The sequence below is a fragment of the Acomys minous genome (assembly GCF_964271855.1).
Source record: "Acomys minous genome assembly, chromosome: 12".
Taxonomy (NCBI): Eukaryota; Metazoa; Chordata; class Mammalia; order Rodentia; family Muridae; genus Acomys; species Acomys minous.
Window position 1 is genome coordinate 61,125,516 of NC_140493.1, and position 22,689 is coordinate 61,148,204.

General features: G+C 45.8%; 1 protein-coding gene across 3 annotated transcripts in view; it reads right to left on the bottom strand.

The window, feature by feature from the left end:
- SPAG1 (sperm associated antigen 1) overlaps positions 1 to 22,480 on the bottom strand; it is a 64,648-nt gene extending 42,168 nt beyond the window's left edge. Inside the window, exons 1-10 of one of the 3 annotated variants that reach the window (XM_084803063.1) lie at positions 22,388 to 22,480; positions 17,725 to 17,866; positions 15,868 to 16,027; positions 13,732 to 13,857; positions 9,015 to 9,079; positions 7,893 to 8,002; positions 6,663 to 6,768; positions 4,819 to 4,949; positions 1,925 to 2,031; positions 58 to 217 (exon numbers count right to left, since the gene is read on the bottom strand). In XM_084803063.1, coding sequence (XP_084659189.1) covers positions 58 to 217; positions 1,925 to 2,031; positions 4,819 to 4,949; positions 6,663 to 6,768; positions 7,893 to 8,002; positions 9,015 to 9,079; positions 13,732 to 13,857; positions 15,868 to 16,027; positions 17,725 to 17,864 — 1,105 coding nt within the window. In that variant the 5' untranslated portion in view covers positions 17,865 to 17,866; positions 22,388 to 22,480. Of the gene's footprint in view, positions 1 to 57; positions 218 to 1,924; positions 2,032 to 4,818; positions 4,950 to 6,662; positions 6,769 to 7,892; positions 8,003 to 9,014; positions 9,080 to 13,731; positions 13,858 to 15,867; positions 16,028 to 17,724; positions 17,867 to 22,160; positions 22,311 to 22,387 lie in introns of those variants that run through there. The other 2 variants (XM_084803064.1, XM_084803062.1) reach the window with 2 other exon arrangements.
- Between the last annotated feature and the right edge of the window lie 209 nt (positions 22,481 to 22,689).

A 22,689-nucleotide genomic window follows, 5' to 3' on the forward strand; every position in this document is an offset into this window, starting at 1 on the left:
AGCAACGTCAGGATGGAAACAGCAGTTTGCATAACCAGAATAGAAAAGATGTCTCACCCTTACTGGCACCACCATCGTCACATTTATTTCCGCTTCCCTTTTCACCTTCATCTCCCGAGTTTTCGACTTCCTCAATAATCATTCTTTTCCCTTTGGTTTGGAGCTCAGAAGCAGGCTCTGAATTCTTCAGATCTCTTTCAACCTCTGACAGTGTTTTCTGTAATATAATTAAGCGTTGCTTTGAAACTCAAGTCTTGTTGGAGCATTTCTGCATTCTGTGTGAGGGCTGACATTATTCAGATGTTGACTGCTGTGCCAGCAGAGAGCTGAGTACTTGCTGGATTCTGGTAGCACTGTTATTTCTATGGCCCATCACCTGCCTCAGAATTTGTAAGCACAGACCTTCCTTACCTCTGACTGGCTTAATAAAGGTCTGCCAGCCAATATCTGCGCAGGAGAGGAAAGGCGGGGCTTCCCTACAGAGAGAGGGCTGCCAGAGTGACATGGAGGTGGAAGGTGCTGGGACCGAGAGGGAGGTAACGGGACATGTGGCAGGACATAGGCCAGGAATAGGTGGGGTTGATTTGTATGAGCTAGCTGAGAGTGTGCAAGTCCAAGAAAGTCCAGCGATATAATCTAGTTTCCTTTTTTACAATAATTTCATTGTTTTACATGATTAAAATGACTTATGCCCACTATAAAATAAGCAAACAAACACATGGACAGTGAATAACATAACTAGAAGGAAAACAGGCTGAAGAGACAGCTCAGGGGTTACAGGCGCTGCCTGCTCCTGCAGAGAATCTGGGTCCAATCACCAGCACCCACAGGGCAGCTCACAACCATATGCAACTCAGTTCTCAGAACCCGGGGCCATCTTCTGACTTCGCAGGCGTGAAGTACAGGCAACACCCAATCCACATAAATTATATTAAAAATGAAGGAAAGCAAGTCATCTGAACCCTCCCGTTCACTGGGCACTGCTGACTTCTGATGAGCTTCTGGATGTTTCTATGTAGACACACTCACAGACGTGGGCAGTTTAGACAGACGACATACTCACACGTGCTGTGGAGGATGGTATTCAAAGTTCTGAGATATTTTATGCCATTTAGAAAGGAAAAAATTTATATAGTCCTTCCCCATTAAATATTTAAAAGTATTTTATTTCTTACTTGTGTAAGTACATGCAACATGCATGTTAGTGTCTGCAGAAGTAGGAAGAGGATGCTGACCCTGCAGCTGGAGTTACAGGTGGGTGTGGGGAACTTAGCTGGGTCCTCTGGAAGATCACCAAATGCTCTTAACTACTGCCGCTAAATCATCTCTTCAGCCTCTAAAAATTATTAACATTATTGATGCATGTGGGTACGTGTGTGTGGGGTATTGGTATCCTAAAATTTGGATTCCTCTGTCATCACACAAACCCACTGAACAGTTAGAACTCATTTTTTTTAAAGGTTTTTTTTTTATTTATTATTATGCATACAATGCTCTGCCTGCACATACACCTGAAGGCCAGAAGAGGGCGTTAGATCACATTGTAGATGGTTGTGAGCCATCATGTGGTTGCTGGGAATTGAACTCAGGACCTCCGGAAGAGCAGGTGGTGCTCTTAACCACAGAGCCATCTCTCCAGCCCCCAGTTAGAACTCATACAGGCCACTCTGTATAATTAGTGTGAGACTTGGGAGCAAGAGGAACTTGTCTACCGTGAGTAAAAGCCCCTTCTAGCCGGGGTGGCGGCGGCGGCGGAAGGCAGAGGCAGGTGACTCACTGTGAATCCGCTGGCAGTCTCGGCTACACAGGGAGTCCCAGGACAGCTACATGCTGAAACCCTGTCTTCAATCCTCAAAATAAATAGGTAAAACCAGAAACAGAAAAGTACAGAATTAGGTCTAAAGAAACTGTTCTCCGTACTTACCTTGGCCAAGTCATTTTCAGGCTCCACCTGTAGCACTGTTTTCAGATCTTCCACAGCCTCCTGGAGCCTGTTTTGATGTTTATAGGAAGTAGCACGTCTCAAAAGAGCTGAAAACATACCAAAAGAAATGCTCGACAGTTTAACACGTAGTGTGCTGCCTTTCTGAAAGAAGGCTGTATAAGCAGCTCTGGGCACTCGCAGGCAGAGCTTGAACCCCCAGGTGCCTGTGGAGCCCACAGAACGGGACTCTGTTGTCTGTAGGAGGGGCTTCCTCCAAGACTCCCATACATGCATACTATGCTTTGGCCAAACTTCCTCCCCATCCCCTCCCCGCCAATTCTTTCCTCATCCCCCTAACAACTTTTCACTTCCAACTTTATGCGCTCTTTTCTAAAAACAAACAAAAAACTCCCCCGAGTGCACTGGGGGCTGCCTGAATGTGCGTGGGTGTAGGCTCAGGACTGCGCTGGTTTGAATGAGAAGTGGCCCCGCCCCCGGGCACCGGTGTTTGTACACTCGGCTCCAGCTGGTGGCGCTATTTGGGGAGATTTAGGAGGCGCAGCGATCCTGGAGAAAGAACGGCAGTGGGAGTGGGCTTTGAGAGTAAGAAGCCTCATCCTACTTCCTACCGGCTCACTCTGATACTTGCAGTTTTGAAGATGAGCTCGCATTGCCTGCTCCTCCTCCATGCCTCCCTACCCTGACGGACTCTTCCCTCTGGGACCACAGACCCAAACACACTCTTTTGTTAAGTTGCCTTGGTCATAGTGTTTTATCATAGCAAAGAAAGGCAGCTCATCCAGAGTGCTCTCAAGGGCTGCGCGTGAAGAGAAGTGACCTCCCTCAGCAGCTGTGACAACCTGGCCTCTTGCAGCCCCAGTCCTGCCAGCTCCTGTCCCTCACCCTCTCCCGCGCTACGCGCTGTCCCGCAGCACTGGGAGCTTTGGGAGCTTTTTCACTGCACGGTGACACTTGGCTTCCTTTAATTACTACTGCGCAAGTTCACCATTTTCTGCAAACCTAGGAGATTCCTTAGAGAAATGTAGGAAACACTGACTGGGAAACGATAGACAGAGCACTTTAGTGAGCTCCATTTAGCCGGTTATTTTTGTTTTTTTTTTGGGGGGGGGGGAAGTGTTGTTTTTGTCTGGCTTGATTTGGTTCACTTTTTAAGACAGAGTCTCATCGCATAGGCTGGTCTTAAACTCACTGTATAGCCTAGGGTAACTCCCCACACGCCCCGCCCCCTGCCCCCTCCTCCCTCCCCTCCCCCCCACCTCTACCTCCCAAGTACTGGGATGCAGGCATGGGCCATGTCACCCAGCTCTATACAGATACTTCTGAAATGATCAGAGCTGGGTGTGGTAAAGGTCTAAACCCCAGAATTCAGGAGGGAGAGGCAGGAGAACTGAAAGTTTGGGCCAGCCGGAGTCATATAGTAAGACTCTGTCTCAAAAGCACAACAAACAAACAAACATACTAAATGAAACAAAATCTAAATTAAACTAAAATGACCCAAAGCTCCCTCAGCAGGTGGAGCCATGATGTAGTCCTGCGGATGGCATCAGTGGAGGAGGGGTCAGGAACTGAACAGTTTGTGACATCTGCTCTTGTTTTAGATTTTAATTTATAATTTTATAATCATTTAATACTAACAATGTACCATTCTAATCCTCTGGTCCATTATATGAGAGAAGTTTACATGGTAAAATGGTATCTTGAGAAAAATAATCAAGCTTAATTATGAAATGTAAGAAATGGGGTATCGGGAGCTGGAGAGATGGCTCAGAGGTTAAGAGCACTGTCTGCTCTTCAGAGGTCCTGAGTTCAATTCCCAGCAACCACATGGTGGCTCACAACCATCTGTAATATGATCTGATGTCCTCTTCTGGCCTGCAGGTATACATGCAGACAGACCACTGTATACATAATAATAAATAAATCTTTAAAAAAAAAAAGAAATGGGGTATAAGATGTGTTTTAGTATGCTATCATAACATATAATTATAAATTAGCAAAATTCTCTCATTACATAACTTAGTTTTAACCAAATAAAGAATATATTGTGTAGTACATATTGACAGTCAAAAATTACAGGGGTTTGTTTTTGTTTTAAGTTGTTAGGTAGTGTACTTTTTTCTTTTCTTTTCATTTTCCAAGACAGGCTTTCTCTGTGTAGCCTTGGCTGTCCTGTACTCGCTTTGTAAACCAGGTCAGCCTTGAACTCACAGAAATATACTTGCCTCTGCCTCCCAAGTGCTGGGATTAAAGGCATGTGCCACCACCGCCTGGCCAGGTAGTGCACTTCTAAGAAGACTTTAATTTGTCCTAGGATTAGGTAACAACTGCAGTTTATAACGTTCTCCACCACCATTTCATTACTTTGAAAAAAGTAGCACCAGGAAATACCTTGGGTGAACTGTTGGACCTAAGACAAGATGATGCTCACTGGACCTGAGACAGACAAGATGATGCTCACTGGACCTGAGACAAGATGATGCTCACTGGACCTAAGACAAGATGATGCTCACTGGACCTGAGACAAGATACCCTCTGAACCTGGGACAAGATGATTCTCACTAGATCCGAGACAAGACACTCGTGGTCCTGAGACACAATGATGCTCACTAGACCTGAGACAGGATGATGCTCACTGGACCACAGACAGGATGTTGCCCATTGGACCCAAGACAGGACTGGACCTGAGACAAGATGCTCACTTGACTCGAGACAAGATGATGCCCTCTGGACCCCATAAAAGAGGCTGCTGTTCCTGAGAAAAGATGCCCACTGGACCCAAGACAAGATGCCCACTGGACTCGAGAAAAGATGCCCACTGCTCCTGAGAAAAGATGCCCACTGGGCCTGAGACAAGATGATGCTCACATTATTACCTTTTACGTTTCCAGGCTCTAGCTCTAAGGCCTTTTCACAGTCCTGAAGAGCACTGTCCCATCTTTGCAGCTTGATTTCAGCTTGAGCCCGGTTGTTGTAGGCAGACACGGTGGGAAGGGCTGATAAGCTCCTAGGAAAGAAGTACAGTTGGCAATGTGGGCCAAAGACAGAGAGATCCAACCAATGGTATGCCGTGGTTTGAATAAGAAATGTCCTCACAGGCTGGTGGCATGAGTGGAGAGAGGCTCTGGAAAAACCAGGAGGCCAGGCCTAAGTGAATAAAGCAGGCTACTGGGCTTATCCCTGTCCTGGTCCCCTCCTGTGTCCACCATCAGGGGTACTATGAATAAATGGCTTATTCCTGCTACCATGTTGTTCAGTTCTACTTCAGACGCAAGGTGACAGAGGCAGCCACACCACCAACCACGGGTTCACCCTGAGAAACCATGAGCCAACACCAAGGCGTCCGTCCCTGAAGCTTCAGCTCTCAGGATTTAGGTCAGAGCTGTGCAAAAGCACCTGGTACAGACTGTAAGTAAAACAAACACCAACTGTACAAGAGCTGAACTGTGTTCCTGAAAAATTCACATTTTGGGGGCTGGAGAGTTGGCTCAGTGGTTAAGAGCACTGTCTGCTCTTCCAAAGGTCCTGGGTTCAATTCCTAGCACCCACATGGCAGCTCACAACTGTCTGTAGCTTCAAAATCTGACACCCTCACGCCAATGCACACAAATTAAATAAGGATATATCTTTAAGAAAAAAAATTCACATGTTGAAATCCTAAACTCATGAAGTCTCGGAACACGAGCCTGTTTGGACGTAAGGCTTCAGAGATCATTAAGCCAGGGATCTTGCTGAAGGTGCTCGACTTTCAAGCACAAGGCCCCAGGTTCAATCCCCATCACCACTGTCTTCATTTCTTTTCCTGTTGCTGTGATAAGATACCCCAACAAAACAACTTGAGGTGGAAAGGCCTTTTTTGGCTCCCATCACGGAGGGGGGAAAAACCGTCATATGCACAAACAAGGAGCAGAGAGAGACATGCGTGTGCACTGCAGTCAAGCACCCTTTCTTTCCCCATGGAGACGGTCTAGGATCCTTGGCAGGGAATGGCACCGCCCACAGTGGGTGGGTCGCCCCAACTCAATACAATCAAGATAATAAACCCCACGGGCAGGTCCAAGGACTCAGCCACCAGGTGATTCTAGAGTCGGACAAGGAGACAAATACTACTAGCCATTATAATACCACCACCCCCAAAAAATGTTTTTAAAAAAGTAATTAAGTTAATATGAGGTCCTTTGTGTGTACTCTAGTCTGACAAAACTGATACCCTTCTAAAAAGAAGAGATTAGAAGCAGATAGGCACACCACGTGAGCAAAAGGAAGGAAGACATGCCAGCGTGTCCAGGACACGGCATCTAAGGAAACCAGTCCTGCCTTCACCTTGAGCTTAGACTTTTAGCCTTCAGCAGTGTAGGATAAACCTCTTGTTCAGGCCACTAGGCCTGTGGTATTTTGTGATAGCAGTCCTAGCTAAATAGCATAACCACTGAAAGTACAAAAATACAGTCCGGTCTGTGACATTTCCACTGAGACAGATCTGTAACTATCCAGTAAGAGCCTTAAGTTAGTCTGGCTAAGCTTTGGAGGTGGCGTGAAAATTTCAGTACTGTTAGAGCTATTAAATTTTACAAAACTAAAAAAAAAAAATAAATAAATAAAAAATTTAACTCCTTGGGAATTATTTCCTAGCACACACACAAAAAAGATGAGATTTTTAATCACAATTATTACTCCTCCTAAGAAAGCAGAGTCAAACGGCAATGAAATGAGAACTGACCGGGTGTAGTACATTGCGGCCTCCTCATAGTCTCCTGAGTAGAAAGCCTCGTTGCCCTTCCCTTTTTCCCGCTCGGCAAGGAAGCTCTTCTCCTTCTCAGTCAGACCTGGAAACAAGCACACGGCACAGTGTAACTAGGACGGCTCTCCCAGCGCTGAGCAGCGCTGAGCGCTTCTGCTTTACACCGGTCCTGGGACTAGAACCCGGGGCCTCAGGCAAGCCCAGTGAGCATTCTACCACTGAGCTACCCCACACCCCAAGGGCAGTTATTTGAACTGAAGCAGAAAGCCATAGATTAAACAAAACAAAAGATCTACGCCTAGGGACTGGCCTTTTCTAAGCATCCACATTTCTTTCTTTCTTTTTTTTTTAAATATTTATTTATTTATTATTTATACACATTCTGCTCGCATGTGTGCCTGCCTGCCAGAGGAGGGCACCAGATCTCATTGTAGATGGTTGTGAGCCACCATGTGGTCACTGGGACTTGAACTCAGGACCTTTGGAAGAGCAGACAGTGTTCTTAACCTTCCAGCCATCTCTCCAGCCCATCATCCACATTTCTTAAGGAGTTGGTTTTCTTACAACTGGGTTACTTTTACTTTAAAGGTCATATACAGATGTCACATGAAAGACTGCCTCACCACTTGGGAGGCAGAGGTAGGCGGATTGCTGTAAGTTTGAGGCCAGACTGGTCTACATAGTGAGTCCAGGACAGCCAAGGCTACACAGATAGACCCTGTCTCGAAAAATCAACCAACCAAACAACAACAACAAAAAAAAAAAAAAAAAGAAAGAAAGAAAGAAAGAAAGCCTGCCTTACTTCTTTTGTTTGATGTTTAAAAAAAATTTTTTTTTAAAAAAAGGGGATTGGAAAAGGGAAATGGAAATAAACAATATTCTAAGAAAAAAGGGCTTATGAACTTCAATATTAAAGCCAGGCACAGAGGTACACACCTGTAATCCTAGTACTTGGATAACAGAGGCAGGAAGATCAGAGTCCCAAGGTCATGGTTTGGCTATGTGGTGAATTCAAGGCCAACCTGGGCTACATGAGACTCTGAGTAATTAAAGACAGAAAAAAATGTATTAGGAGTGGTCGGATCTGACCAAAAGTCTGCAAGCTTTAATGGAAATCAGTAGTGCTTAAGGATAATGTTTCCTAGGCTGCCAAGTTTTTATCATAACTGAAAGTTGGAAAATGACTAATTCTTATTTTTCTCTTATTACCTGCTGTGTCTATTTTTGTCTCAATTTTAGACAAGTGAGCCTTGTTGTTTATTATAGTCTTTTCTTTGTAATCTTCATCAATTTTTGAACATTCTTTTTCCACATCAAATCTGAAAGAACAACAGCAAAAGGAAAATATAATACATGTAAGAACAAAACTCATTTCTGTTCCCCTTGCCTTTGAAGTTCACACTGAGGAGCTAAGACATAGTGCTTGGGACAAATTCTGTGTTGGAGTTGAGTTTTTCTTTTTTCCTCTCAAGAGAGGGTCTCACTATGTAGCCCTGTCCTGGAACTGGCTATGTAGACCAGGCTGGCCTTGAACTCACAGAGATCCACCTGTCTCTGCCTCCTGAGTGCTGGGATTAAAGGCATGCGCCACCACTGCCTGTCTGAGATTTATTTCCCTAGAGCTGGCAAATATTTGCATATGCAAATGAGATCTACAGGGAACCCTCAAGTTAAAATATGACACTTGTGCTTGCTTCATACACATATATTTTAAATGATTTTATAAATGAAACAAGTTTCATGGTGTAGAATTATCCACTGGCGGTGCCCTGGCAGAGCGGACATTTTGGACTTTGGGTTTTCGGATTACCAATGTTCATCCTGTGCTGAGTGTCTATACGTTTATGTAAAACATTCCAAATCATCTGCATTCCTGCCTAAGGCACGGTGGAGGCAGGCGGATGTCTGGGAGTTCAAAGCCAGCTCGGTCTACAGGGGGAGTTCCAGAACGGCCAGGGCTACACAGAGAAACCTTGTCTCAAAAACAGCAACAAACTTAAATCTAACCTGCTTTGTGGCTGGTTTTATAATACAGAAAAAGTATTATTAATGAAAAAAATAAAAGTGCCTTGACTAGTCAGGTGTGGTAGTGTGTGCTTGTAATTATAGAAATTGGGAGACTGAGGCAGGAGGATTTCTGAGTTTGGGGCGAGCCTGGGTTATGCAGTGAGACCCTGTCTCAAAAGAAACAAGAAAAGCCATGGGAAGTAAAACGGCCACTTTACTAACGTCACTTGATGTATCAGATTTATAATATCTTATATTAGTATAGCATTTAGTGGTGGAGAGTTTTTCAGAGTCAAATTTAAAATGAAGAAATGTAAAACATACTTATCCCATTCTGCATAATCCCTTGGGATTTTCTTCTTGGCTGGCTTACTTTTAGGATACGTTTCCTGGAAGAATAAAATTCATACTTCATGAGATACATGCAACCTAAGCTCAGCAGGATTTATCATAAACACACTGTGAATCACTGCAGTAAGGCCCACAGATGGAATGGACCAGAAAAGCAGGTCCCTCGAGGCTAACACAATGCCAGCATCATGATATAATGAACTACCAAGGTAAAAGACAGGGCTTTAAACCCATCTCCTAGGTTTTTAAGGACATACATACAATATGAAAACTCACATGTGGCCATTAATGGTTTCATGAAATACAGGAAGCACTAAACTCCTCCACTCTGTCAGAGCACAGGCATCCAGAGAAACAAGAAAAAGAACAAGAGAGTAAGCCGCTGCTGCACTAGCCGGGGCTGCTCGACATCCAACTTGGACCAATTCCAAAGCAACCATCACAACAGCAGCCAGGCACAGCCACACTGAGGAAAGGACGGGGTGCCGCTGGGTGCAGGCGCTCCCTGTTTGTCCTCCAGCCACCGTTCACCTCCGGATGCTTCACGCCTGCCTGCTGACCCCACCTTACTGACGACAGCGCGTTTTCCCCACGTGGCAGGAGACGTGGCCCACAGCAGTCAAGGCTTATAACCACAAGGGCCTCATCAGAGAGAACCAAAACGAGGCCTTCTCTCCTCCAATCCCTAGAGAAACTGCAGGACGGGACTTCAATATGAGCTAGTGGGGACAGTTGCTGCCGATGGGGAGGCAGGGCAGCTCTCAGGAAAGCTGGTAGACTGAGGAGTACTTACTCTCCCGGGACACATCCCACAATGCACCCGGGGGGAAGAGGTGAAGATGAAGGCAGAGGCTAGATAGAGTTCAGCTGTCATAGCTGAGGGTGGCTCGCAGTACTAGGACCCAGAAAAGCAGGGAGGCATCCTCTCCAACAGGTTTCAAAGGAGCATGGCCCTGCCAAAGCCTGCTTGTAGACTTCTTGACTCTAGAACCGTATGTCATACACAGTCCTCTTGTTTTAGGCCAAATAAAAGTGGCAGGACTTAGCGGTTAAAAGGATGAGGAGAAAATGGAATGTTAGGGCTGGAACAATGGCTCAACAGGTTAAGAGCACCCACTGTTCTTGCTGAGGACCCAGGTTCAGGTCCCAGAGACTCCTAAACACTAGTAACTCAGTTCCAGAGGATCTCTCATCCTTTTCTGACCTGCTCGCGCACCATACATGCATGTGGCACACATACATACACACAAGCAAAACATGTAAAATAAATTAATTTTTAAAAAAGAAAACAGTTAAGGTACTTAAATTCTTGTGTGGTTCTTCAACACCCCATGTGAAATATATTGAAATATATATATTTAGAGGATAAAAATACATTACACACACACACACACACACACACACACACCATGTGTGTGGATCAGAGTAAAACTTCCCAAAGTTTGTTCTTTCTTGGGGTTGGAGAGAGACCTCAGATGTTAAGACCATTTGTTGCTCTTCCAAACCACCCAAATTCGGTTCCCAGCACCCACACTGCGGCTAACTCCAGCTCCAGAAGAGCTGATGCTTTCTTCCGACCTCTGCTAGCACCAGGCATGCATACGGTGCACATACATACATGCAGGCAAACATGCATACACATAAACTAAAATGTTAAAATCTGAAAAAAAAAAAATCTTAAGCCAGGTAGTGCATGCCTGCAATCCCAGCACTTAGGAGGCAGAGGCAGGTGGATTGCTGTGAGTTCGAGGCCAGCCTGGTCTACAAAGTGAGTTCAGGACAGCCAAGGCTACACAGAGGAACTTTGTCTTGAAAAAAACAAACAACAGCACTCGGGAGGCAGAGGCAGGCGGATCTCTGTGAGTTCCAGGCCAGCCTGGTCTACAAAGCAAGTCTAGGATAGCCAAGGCTACACAGAAAAACCTTGTCTCGAAAAACAAAAACAACAACAAAAAAAAAAAAAAAGAAAAGAAAAGAAAGAAAGAAACAAACAAATAAACAAAAATTTCTCTCCTGCAGGCCCCTCTACCAGCTGAGCCATCTTGCTGGCCCGTAAGTACTTGTGTTGCGATGCATAGTAAAACTGCCTATCCTACTCAGTAGAAGACTTTCTGCCTATTTCCTGCCTTGACACATAAAATACTGAAAGCACATGTCCTCAAGGTATAATATTTAACAGAATAACAATTTACTGTTGCATCAAATCTATTATTGTATTCAATCATATTCACCATGTACACTAGTGGTTTGGTACCCCTGCCTTGACTCAAGCTGAGCCACAGCAGTCGCTCTCGTTGTCAATGGGGAAAAGGTGAGACACTGACAGTATCTGTCAAGCAGTGCTGCTGGGCGCAGGGGCACACCTACAGCCCTGGCTGCCCGCTGCTGGGCGCAGGGGCACACCTACAGCCCTGGCCGCTCGCTGCTGGATGCAGGGGCACACCTACAGCTGTAGGTGCCCTGGCTGCTCGCTGCTGGGCGCAGGGGCACACCTACAGCCCTGGCTGCTCGCTGCTGGGCGCAGGGGCACACCTACAGCCCTGGCTGCTCGCTGCTGGATGCAGGGGCACACCTACAGCCCTGGCTGCCCGCTGCTGGGTGCAGGGGCACACCTACAGCCCTGGCTGCTCGCTGCTGGATGCAGGGGCACACCTACAGCTGTAGGTGCCCTGGCTGCTCGCTGCTGGGCGCAGGGGCACACCTACAGCCCTGGCTGCTCGCTGCTGGGCGCAGGGGCACACCTACAGCCCTGGCTGCTCGCGTGGCTCAGGCCGGGGAAACACTTGTTTGCAAGAATTCCAGGCCAGCCTGGGCAATAGGGCAGGGCCCTATGTCAAAGGAAAACGAACACTGACGTTTTGGATTTCCTGGAATCCAAGCAGAGAACCACTGCCCTGCTTGTCTGCCTCTGCCAATGGGTATACGCCCTTTAAAGGCCACGGCAAGGAGCTCAAGAGAAGCCTCTGTGACTAAGCACACTGGCTGCTTTTCCAGAGGACCCAGGTTCGAGTCCCAGAACCCACATAGCAGCTCACCATTGTCTGTAATTCTACTTCCTGGGGGACCTGACACCTTTCCTGGCCTCTACAGGCACATACAAACTTAAAAAAAAAACTTAAAAAATAAAAGTAGGGGCTGGAGAGATGGCTCAGTGGTTAAGAGCACTGACTGCTCTTCCAGAGGTCCTGAGTTCAATTCCCAGCAACCACACGACCATCTATAATGAGATGTGGTGCCTTCTGGCATGCAGGCATACATGCAGGCAAAGTGATGCATATATAATAAATAAGTCTTAAAAATGAATAAAAGTCTAAAAATAAAAATAAAGGCCAGCATTGTATGTTGCTGTGGTTTAGGGCACAGACTTAGCCCGCAGTGCTCCATCAGTGACGGGGCGCTCGCTGATGACAGCATCACTGATGGCAGCACCCCACTACCTGTGCTACCCCTAATGAGGAGTGAAGAGGTCCAGGGATGTAAATGATCAGAAACAGAAAATGTTTTAGGAATAAAACTGAAGATTCTAGAAAAAATGAGGGGCCCTTTAGATGACTGTGTGGGTAAGCATGCTTGCCGCCAAGCCTAAAGACCTGAGCTCAACTCCTGAATCCACAGGATGGGTGGAGAGGACCACTCCACTAGATGCGACCTGCACACACTACTACGGCATATGCATAGCACGCGTGTGTACACACACACACACACACACACACACACCAGGCATGATGGTGCACACCTTTAATGTGATGGTGAATTGGAGAACAGCAAAGCTACATAAGGAGATCTTACTTAAAATAAAATAGATAGATAGATAGATAGATAGATAGATAGATGAAAGTTAACAACAACAAAAATATAAAAATAATAAAGAACACAAAATGGAAAGACTTGGGTAGCCATTCTGTTAAATAGGCGAGCAGGTGCCAAAAAGCCTCGGTTCAATGTTGAGGGGCTAGAGGGACTTGGAACTCCAGGGGGTTCATTTTTTGTGAAACCTACGAGCTAAAAAGGAGTGATCTGCAAGACCAAATAGGGACCAAGCGGAACAGGGCGAGAATCAGAGAAGCATCGCACTCAGGCAAAGACGGCCACGTCTAAGAGCTTGAAACGTCTGTGAGCCACTACATGCGCGCAGTCAGCTGACTCATGCAGTGACGCAGCCTCTGTGCCGCTGCCAGCTAGGCAGAACTCTTCCCTCAAAGTCCCAAACACTGAGCCAGATCGTCCATGCTCTTAAAAATTGGTCAGAGTAGAAGAGACAGAATAACAAAAGGGAAAGATGAAAGATGCTGACCCCAAAATGCAAGTCTTCAGAAGAGGCAGCTTCAGTTCCATTGTCAAACAATCACATTCCTATTACACAAGAGGGCACAGGCCCGTAATCCCAGTTAAGGAAGAAAGGTTACAAGTTCAAGGCCAGCCTGGACCACTGAGGGAGACACTGTCTCAAAATAAAAAGTGAAAGAGTACAGTCCTTGCGAGTGTGAGATCCTAGGTTCACACTCTAATACTACACTGAGGAGGAGGAGGAGGAGGAGGACAAGGAGGAGGACAGAAGATGGAAAGGAAGAAGGGAGAGGAAGAGAAAAGGAGGCAGAAGAGGGTAACCGCACACACCCCTACATCACAGTGGTTGACTAGACAGAGCTGTCCAGCAGCCCCGCTCCCCCACAGTACCAGACAGGCCTACCTTGCCACTGTGAGGACAGCGGTTTGAGCCACGAACTGGAGGCAGGTGATCCTCTACTCCTGGGCGCACCTCAGGGTCATAGAAGTACCTTGCAGTTTCCTCTCTTTGGATTTCTGATACCCAACTCTAGACGGACGGAGCAGGAAGAAACGTCAGTGACCAAAAGGCAGTCTTCACAGGCCACCTCCCATGGCATTCTCTCTGGGAGGTCCTTCCTCCTTTTTCATTGTCCTAAGTACCCATAACACGAAATTTATTTTATTAACTATTTTTAGTGCACAGTTAAGTCTCATTAAGAGTGTTTGGGGGCAGGCAAGAGATGGCTCGGCCTTTAAGGATGCTTGCTGGCGAGCTTCAAGAAGTTGAGTTCAACTTCAGGACATGTAGTGGGTGGAGAAAACGGACTCTTGAAAGCTGTCCTCCGACCTCCACCCCCATACTTACACATTCTTTCTCTCTCTTTTTCTATGAGTGTAATAATAATACAAAGAATATGTGGACAATGAAATATCTCAGTCTGTAGAGGTGCTCGCCACCATGATTGATGACACGTGTCCCATTCCCAGGACTGTGAGTGGAAGGAGAAAACTGGCTCTCCAAGTTGTTCTCTGACTGACCTCCACTCATGTGGTGTACACACACACACACACACACACACACACACACACACACACACACACGGATAACAGGTAGCTAGGTAGAAAAGATAGACAATAGTTAGGTAGGCAGAGAAAAGTGACTCTCAGTTCAAGGCTAGCCTGGGCTACACAGAAAGTCAGGATAGCCAAGGCTACAAAGAGAGACCCTATCTTCAAACAAACAAACAAACAAACAACAACAAAAGCCAAACAAATATCAGAGGGGACTCCCTAATATAACAAAGGATATTTATATAAAATCCAAAGCTGGCATTATACTTAATGGTGAGTGGCTGGAACAGACCAACATGCAGAGCTAAATGAATGGGAAAATATACAGTGTTTGGTGGCTGGAGAGATGGCTCAGAGGTTAAGAGCACTGTCTGTTCTTCCAAAGGTCCTGAGTTCAATTCTCAGCAACCACATGGTGGCTCACAGCCATCTAAAATGTGATCTGGTGCCCTCTTCTGGCCTTCAGGCACACATGCGGTACAGAATACTTACTATACAAATAATAAATACATAAATCTTGAAAAGAAAAATATACAATGTTCATGAATGGAAGCCTCAGTACTAATCTTAGTCCACACACAGGTGTGGTGGAGCACCTTTAGTGCCAGCACTCAGGAGCCAGGGAGACTGCTGTGAGTTCAAGGCCAGCCTGGTCAACATAGTGAGTTCCAACCAGCCAGGGATTCAAAGAAAGACCCTGTCTCAAGGAAAACACAAAACAAAAAGATGCTAGTTCTTCTGAAAGTGATTTGAAAAGCAGGCATGGCAGTTTATAATCCTGGCACTTGAGACACACAGGTAAGAGAACTGGCAATTCTAGACCAGCCTGATCTACAGAGCAAGTTCCAGGACAGCCAGGACTACACAGAGAAACCCTGTGTCAATAAACAAAAACAAAAATTAACAACAACAACAAAAAAAGGCGGGAGAATCTGGGTGTGGTAACACAAGCCTGTAATCTCAGCTCTCAAAAAAAAAAAGCCTAAAACAAAACTATTTTTAAATTATTGGCTCAAATAACTTGAATTCTCATAATTTATTCAGGGAAAAGTACTAAGAAAGTACAAGACAAACAAACAAACAAAGCCAAGATATCAAGTTTTTCTGGTACTGTTTGTGACAGAATCTTGGATGGTCAAGACTGGCCTCCAACTCACTATGTGCCCAGGGTTGGACTCTTTCCGCTTCGCTTGCCTCTGCCTCCCAAGTGCCAGGGTTACAGGCAGCACCACCACACCCAGCTCCGAGTGTCACTATATAAAGCCATGGAGGATGATTTGGCTGTGGATGAACATGATAAAGGAATTCGGGTTGCACTGCACACACACACATTCACGACATTTGACTAGAATTAAGAAGCCACCACTACTTTCGAGGCAGTCACCACTAAAAGCCGGTCACTGAGAAGCAAGAAGGCCAAGTTTCAAGTAAGTGAGGCAGACACACACAGTATTACCAAACTGCCAGAAATTGGTGCCTGAGTTACCTTTATGTCACTGTCAATTATTTCCCACTCTTCCGCAGTAAAGCTGGACGCTGTCGCTGCGGGCTTGTCTTTCCTCAGAGCTCGACTGGCAGGAGCCAAGCCTGTGAGGCGCTTCTCACAAAATTCTGTGAGTTCAGGATAATAGCCTTCTTCACCAGACCTTAAAAAAAAAAAAAGCAGTTGCGATGTTCAAGTTAGGCTCTTATGTAGAGATCCTCTGCCCTGGTGGTTTGCAAGCTGGGTTGCCTGGGACCCCCAGCCCTTTGATGACAAGGGCTACGCAAGTCCGGAGCTGGGAGGCTGGCCGAGCCAGAGCCCTGGCCACTCGAACCAACAAGTCTACGGCATACGCAGGGATGAGGAGCCCAGAGAAAACAATGTGCATCAAACACGTTAAAGGTGGAATACAGAGCAGCTGGAGAGATAGCTCGGCAGTGAGGAGCACCGGCTGCTCTTCCCAAATGGCAGCTCCCGAGTTTTGTCACTCCATTTCCGGGTTATCTGACACGCTCCCACAGTCTTCTGGTGTCTGCAGCTACTGTATGCACACAGTGCATAGACATACAGTCGGCACAAGACCCATATGCATAAAATAATATGCTTTTAATTTGAATAAGTAATATTTTCTCCAACCTAACACATATATGTTCATTTTATGGACAAAGCAATTTCAAAACATCTATCAAAAATCCAATCCGGTCTTAGAGACAAGCTGAGAGGCAATATAGGTTTCCTTTTAAAGAGTTTCTGTTTAAAAAAAAAAGTCTTATTTTAGCGTAGGTCTTATGTAGCCCAGGTTGATTTCTAACTTCCTGTGTGGTTTACAATGACTGGGAACTTCTCATGTTTCTGAGCTCACATTCCTAGTTCTGGGACTGCAGGCATCTGCTACCAAATTCCAGTGATATGATTCAAACCCAGGGTCTCATGAACACTGGGCCTGCATTCTAAACACCCCAGCTCTTGCTACCTGAAGTCTTTTGTTTCTTTTGTTTTTGTTTTTTTGTTAAGGTGTAAGGAGAAAATGGCAGAGAAACAGCTTGGACAAAACACCCCTAAAAACAGAATCCCCTCCCTAGAAAGCTAAGCGAAGTCATCTGGCCACCTTAGGCATTGGCATTCATGTAGTGTACATCGGGACATGCAGAAACACATACAGAAAACACATCTTTATTTTTTAACGGGTCAGGGAGAATAAAAGCAAGGGCTAGTGAGGAGCACGTGACTGTGCCCAGGCCAAGGATGGCGCCTCATGATGCACAAGTGCTTCCGCAACAGGACTCTGTTCTCCAAATCACATCTCTCGGGAAACCCAACAGATGCCCCAGGTTGGTGGTCCACAGGGCAGTGGTTCATGAGGTAGATCCTGCAGCCCCCACGTAGCATGCCGTTGCATTGTTAGACATGCATTTCCTCTCAGGCTTCCTGAAGTAGCATGGCTGGGCACAGGCCCTCAAACCTGCATTTTAAACAACCACGTCAGGGGTAATGTATAAAGTGTGACAGCACCACCAAGGGCTCTGATGACTTCCTGTTTAAGGCTTCCCCGCCATCTTCCCCGTGATCGGGCAGTGGTGAGTCATCCTTTGCTTCCCTTCCCCGACAGCTGCCTTAACAGCTGCGTTGCCTCTTCTTGGACAAGGCAGGAAGAAGAGTAGCTCCTTGGATCCTAATCGGCTATGTCTCCTGTGGGCCAGAACCCTCCAGCTCCACAGTGTAAATCCAATATGGAGCCCATGTACCAACCTCAACATCTGAAAATTCCCTGATACTTCTATTGTTGCTTTGCCTCCCTGAAGGGAGTGGCCCAATTGAAACTGACAGATTGAGGCATGAATCAGTTTTTTAAATGCTTACCTCAGCACACAAAGAATTTTTTCCAGGTGTTTCACATCTGAACACTTTTCAATATACTTGAAATCCAAATGTTCAATGGGAATTTTAAATGTCTTGGTTGTTCCAAAGCCCCACAATGACGGACAATCCTTAGTGGTCATGGCTGAAACACAGTGTAAGAAAACAGATGCAAACTATATATATATATATATCCTTAATTCAGGTAGCAGGAATCACTCAATGCTCTTAGAGAAAAAAGGATGGCATGATCTTTTTTCCCCCAAAGAGGAAGGCTATCTGTTTTGAACTTTTCAACATTAGCAGAATCAAATAATCATCACACATGCGTTATCTCAGACTTCACTTTACACAAGGCTGGAAGAGAAGGACAAAATAAGTTTTGGTGCCCAAACTACATGTCATTAAAAACAAAAACAAAACAAAACAAAACAAAAAAAACAAGTTAGAGGGCTGTCTTGATGAAGCAGATCCATGCACTTCTGACATGAAAGGAAGCTGGCACTGTTTGGGCGCTAAAGAGTTAACTCCTCCTGCACAGCCAAGGGTCCAAGAGGCAAAGCCTCCTGCAATGGAGGTCCTGTATCTCAGTAGCTTGGCATGGCATGCAACAGTCGTAAGTGTGGGGCTGGAGGGATGGCTCAGGGCCAAGAGCAGATGGCCTGGGTTTGATTACCGGCACCGACACCAGGCTCATGACTTCAGATGATCTGGAGCTCTCTGGTGGCCTCTGTGAGGACAAAACACATGTGGTGCACAGACATACATGCAGGCAAAGCATGTATGTCATCAAATAATAGTTTATTTAAAACAATCTTAAGTCATTTTCTCAAACTTAAAAATCCAAAGAATTAAAAAAGAAAGAAAAAGTCATTCAATTTTCGAAAAACTTTTGAGAAAAAAATCTTTCAGATTTACAAAATTTGTCTATTCTCTCATGAAGATTCCACACTAACATCGATTTAGGAAGGGGTGTGGGGGGTGTGGTGATGACCAGCGTGCTTTCTGTTGCAGTGACAAACACTGTGACCAAAAGCAACTTGGAAAGAAACAGTCATCTTACGGGTTACAGTCCATCAGTGAGGGAAGTCAGGGCAGGAACCTGGAGGCAGGAACCTGGAGGCAGGAACTGCAGCAGAGGCCATGAAGGGTGCTGCTTACTGGCTTGCTCCCATGGCTGCAGCTCAGCTAGCTTTCTTAGACACCCCAAGGACCACCCACAGTGGGCTGCGTCCTCCAATATCAATGGTCAATCAAGAAAACACACCACAGACTTGCCAATCTGATGGAGGCAATTCCTCAACTTTAATTGCCTCTTGCTAGATGACCAGTTTGTGTTAAGCTGACAATTAAAAAAAGAAAGAAAGAAAGAAAGAAACAAAACAAACAAAAAGCCAACAACAACTAACCAGCACATAAAGTATACGTTACAAATTTATGTAGCAATAGTTTTGTTCACACCATGTAATAAAAAGCAAATTAATCACAATTCACAAGGTTTTGTAAGTTTTCCTGTGTAAAACCCTTAAACCTGTGGCAGTTAAAAATGTTAGCTTTTCTACTGGGAGGTAAATTATACACGACATTGATGAAAAAGATAAGATCATTTGCCTGTTATGAACCATTCCAACTTTACCCAACAGTGGCCGGAACTCTTTCCTCATATTTTTGTTTTCCTGATACAGCTGCGCAGCCTGGACAGTGGCTGTTCTGTCTGTGCTCCACTGACTTAAATGTAAGCTGGAAGACGAGTCATGTGTGGATTCTATCAACGCCTAACGTCACACAGACCTGGAGTGAATGTTTCTGTGGCTTTTTCTACTAGCAGTTAGTAACAAATACAGCTCAGGGCTACAGCACTTGCCTAACAAGGTGTAAAAATAAGTTTTATTCTCCTGACTCAGTTGTCTCGGAGGCTCCCTGCCTCCTCTTGCTAACCTAGGCCTAGTCCTGGAAGCTTCTAGCCTCCATACAATCTAACCTAGGCCTAGAATGTTTCCAGCCTCTGAGACTTACTGCTTAATGAGCTCACCCTTACTTGTTCTTTCTGTGCTCTGTGCTGGCTGGTTCAACTCAGCTGTTCTGGCTCAAACTGCTCTCCCAGCTGACTTATTCAATCTGGCTTCTCTTTTGGCCTGAAATTGCTCTGTTTGGCCTCAAACTAACTCAGCAATCTGCTCTAATCTTCTAGCTTCTAATTTTCTGGCTTATTCCATCTTCACCTGAGTTCTCTCTCTGCAACCCATCTCTCTATTACTGTCCTGGTAAACTGCCTTTTAAGTAGCTTCCCTTTTCTCTCTCTTCTCCTGAGAGTTGGGCGAATCCTATTCTGTCAAATCTTCTCTGATTCATCACCTTTTCTGCCACTCAATTTAGACATCGCTTTCAAACATGGGTGCTTCCTTCTACAAACTAACTTTACCTTCATTTGGGATTAAAGGTGTGTACCGCCATGCCTGGCCCTGAGTTTTTCTTTACCTGATACTTGCTCTATACCAGGCTGGCCTTGAACTCAGATCTGTTTGCCTCTGTCTCCTGGATTAAAGGTGTGTTTGTATTCCAGCCGGATCACACAGACCTGGAAGGTCTTTAATGTGATCTCTTGCCTGAACAGCCACGTTCTGAATTAACATTCCTCTACAGCAAGGCGTGGCGCCTTATTTAATTATTTAATCCTCCACCCACCAAAAAAGAATACAAAGAAAGCCTAGGTCCCACTAATTGTGTACAAATTTCTATTTCATGTCTACATATATAAATGCATGTTTGCAAAATGAAAGACATTTCTTGGGAGTGCTGGGCATTACTGCCAATGTTTGATTTTCATCTTTCTTTTTTTCCTTACTTTCTAAAAGCCACTGCACTTAAGCCTACTACTGATCATTTTAAAAACAAAAGGCAGCAGAGGTCTAAGTCAGGGAAGCGCTGGTTTCAGCATCACTGCTCTCTGGGAGCGGGGTTTAAGGAGAGGCCATGGAGGCTTCTCCTGCAGTTTGCTGCTGGCTTTGCTTGGGTATAAACCACAGGTGACAGTTAAACATCGTTGGAATAAGATGCAGCCAAGGAATTAGACTGTGGCTTTCATATCTCTTCACCTCTAGGCTGAGAGTGAGGACTGCTTTCCATCTCAAGGATCATCTGAAGATTTGAAGGGCCCTGGGGCCAGCTTGAATCTTACCGTTGTTTCAGTGGCTAGAGTTACAGGAAGCTAGCTGCACACTGCCGGGTGTGGGTGTGGGGAATTGACTCTAGTCCCCTGGAAGCACAGCAGCTGCTCTAAACCAGCGAGCCAACTCTTGACATTATGAAAGCAGAATGTTTCCTTGAGAGAGTTTTTCAAAAGCCTTTCGTGGGAGAGAACTGAGCATCCATTAGGATTAAAAGACATCACCTTGAATGGAAATATCCCACAATCATTGGGGTTTTGATAGGAATAAAACATACTGAAGGGACTGGAGAGATGGCTCAGTGGTTAGGAGCACTGGCTGTTCTTCCAGAGGACCCAGGTTCAATTCCCCGTACCCATCTTTAACTTCAGTTCCAGGTGATCCGAAACCATCACACAGACATACATGCAGGCAAAATATTGATGCCCATAAAGTAATAAATAAATAAATTTTAAAAGCAAACAATGCGGGGCTGGAGAGATTAAGAACACTGGCTGTTCTTCCAGAAGACCCGGGTTCAAATCCCAGTACCCACAAGATGGCGCACAACTGTTGGCAACTCCAGTTCCAGGGGATCTGACACCCTCACACAGACGTGTGCAGGCAAAACACCAATGCACATGAACTAAAAATAACTTTTAAAAAAGTAAAAAAAAAAAAAAAAAAGAAAAAGAAAAAGAAAATAAAGCTATCTTTTACCTGAGTAAATTTCATTCTGAACGCTATTCTAATGTCTCTAAGAATCTTTTATGAGAGCTATCCTGCCTTTTTTCTCCTACTGAATACAATTTCTTAAGATTACCGCATGCTAGCGGGGTGTGGCATAATGCCAGCACCAGGGAGGTGGCTAGGAGTTCAAGATTATCCTCAGCTATGGAACAGCCGGCTTGAGCTCTATGAGACCCTGCTGCTCCCCGCCCCGCCCCCCAACATTCTCAACTCCCAAAGGGTGGTTTTTATTTGTTCTCTAGAGAATTTTCCATATTTCTTTGCAGTCTTTATCTCTTAAAAGCTTGGTCTTGGCTGGATCTGATTCATTCGCCATCACCCTGCTCCACACCCAATTCCCATTCCTTAATTAACGTATTAGTAATAGTTCCTGTACAAACTGCGGCGTTTAGTGGTTACCCCGCCTCTCCTAGCAAGGCGGCCGAGCGCCCTCTGCAGTCAGAAACGGGAAGTGGTATCCCCCGCCATGGCAACGGTTTCCAGGCACCGCCATGCTCAGGAAAACAGTCTGGGACGAGCCCGGGAGCTCGCTTTACAGCCAACCTGCAAGCGTCGGCGTCGGGAGTCGTTCCCTAGGCTTGGGCTGCGGGTTCCGGGGCTGAAGCACTTAGCCGTCCCAAGAAACGCCAGTGTGGCAACTCCGCCCCAACTTCCACCACCGTGCGAGCAGCGGGTAGAAAGTTCAGTCGCGTGCCCAGACCAGATAGGACGTTCATCGGACAGTGTGCATGTGCAGCCCCCGCTCCCGTCCCCTCCCGGGGGCTGCTCACCTGGATCTCACCCTGCGCCCCGCTAAGGGTGCTGCGCCCGACGCCAGGAGCAGGTGCTTAACGCAGCTGGGCGGGGACTAAGCCCTCTGGCCCGCGATTGGCTAAACCGGCTGTCTACCCGCTGATTGGCCCCCTTCTCCTTCCTTGGGCTTCAGTTTGTTTTACAGTGAGTTAAAATGCTGTTTCTTTTCATTGATTTTTCGAGACAGGGTCTTTCTGTGTAGCCCTGGATGTTCTGGAACTCTGTAGACCAGGCTGGCCTCAAACTCATTGAGATCGCCTGCCTCTGCTTCCCGAGCTGT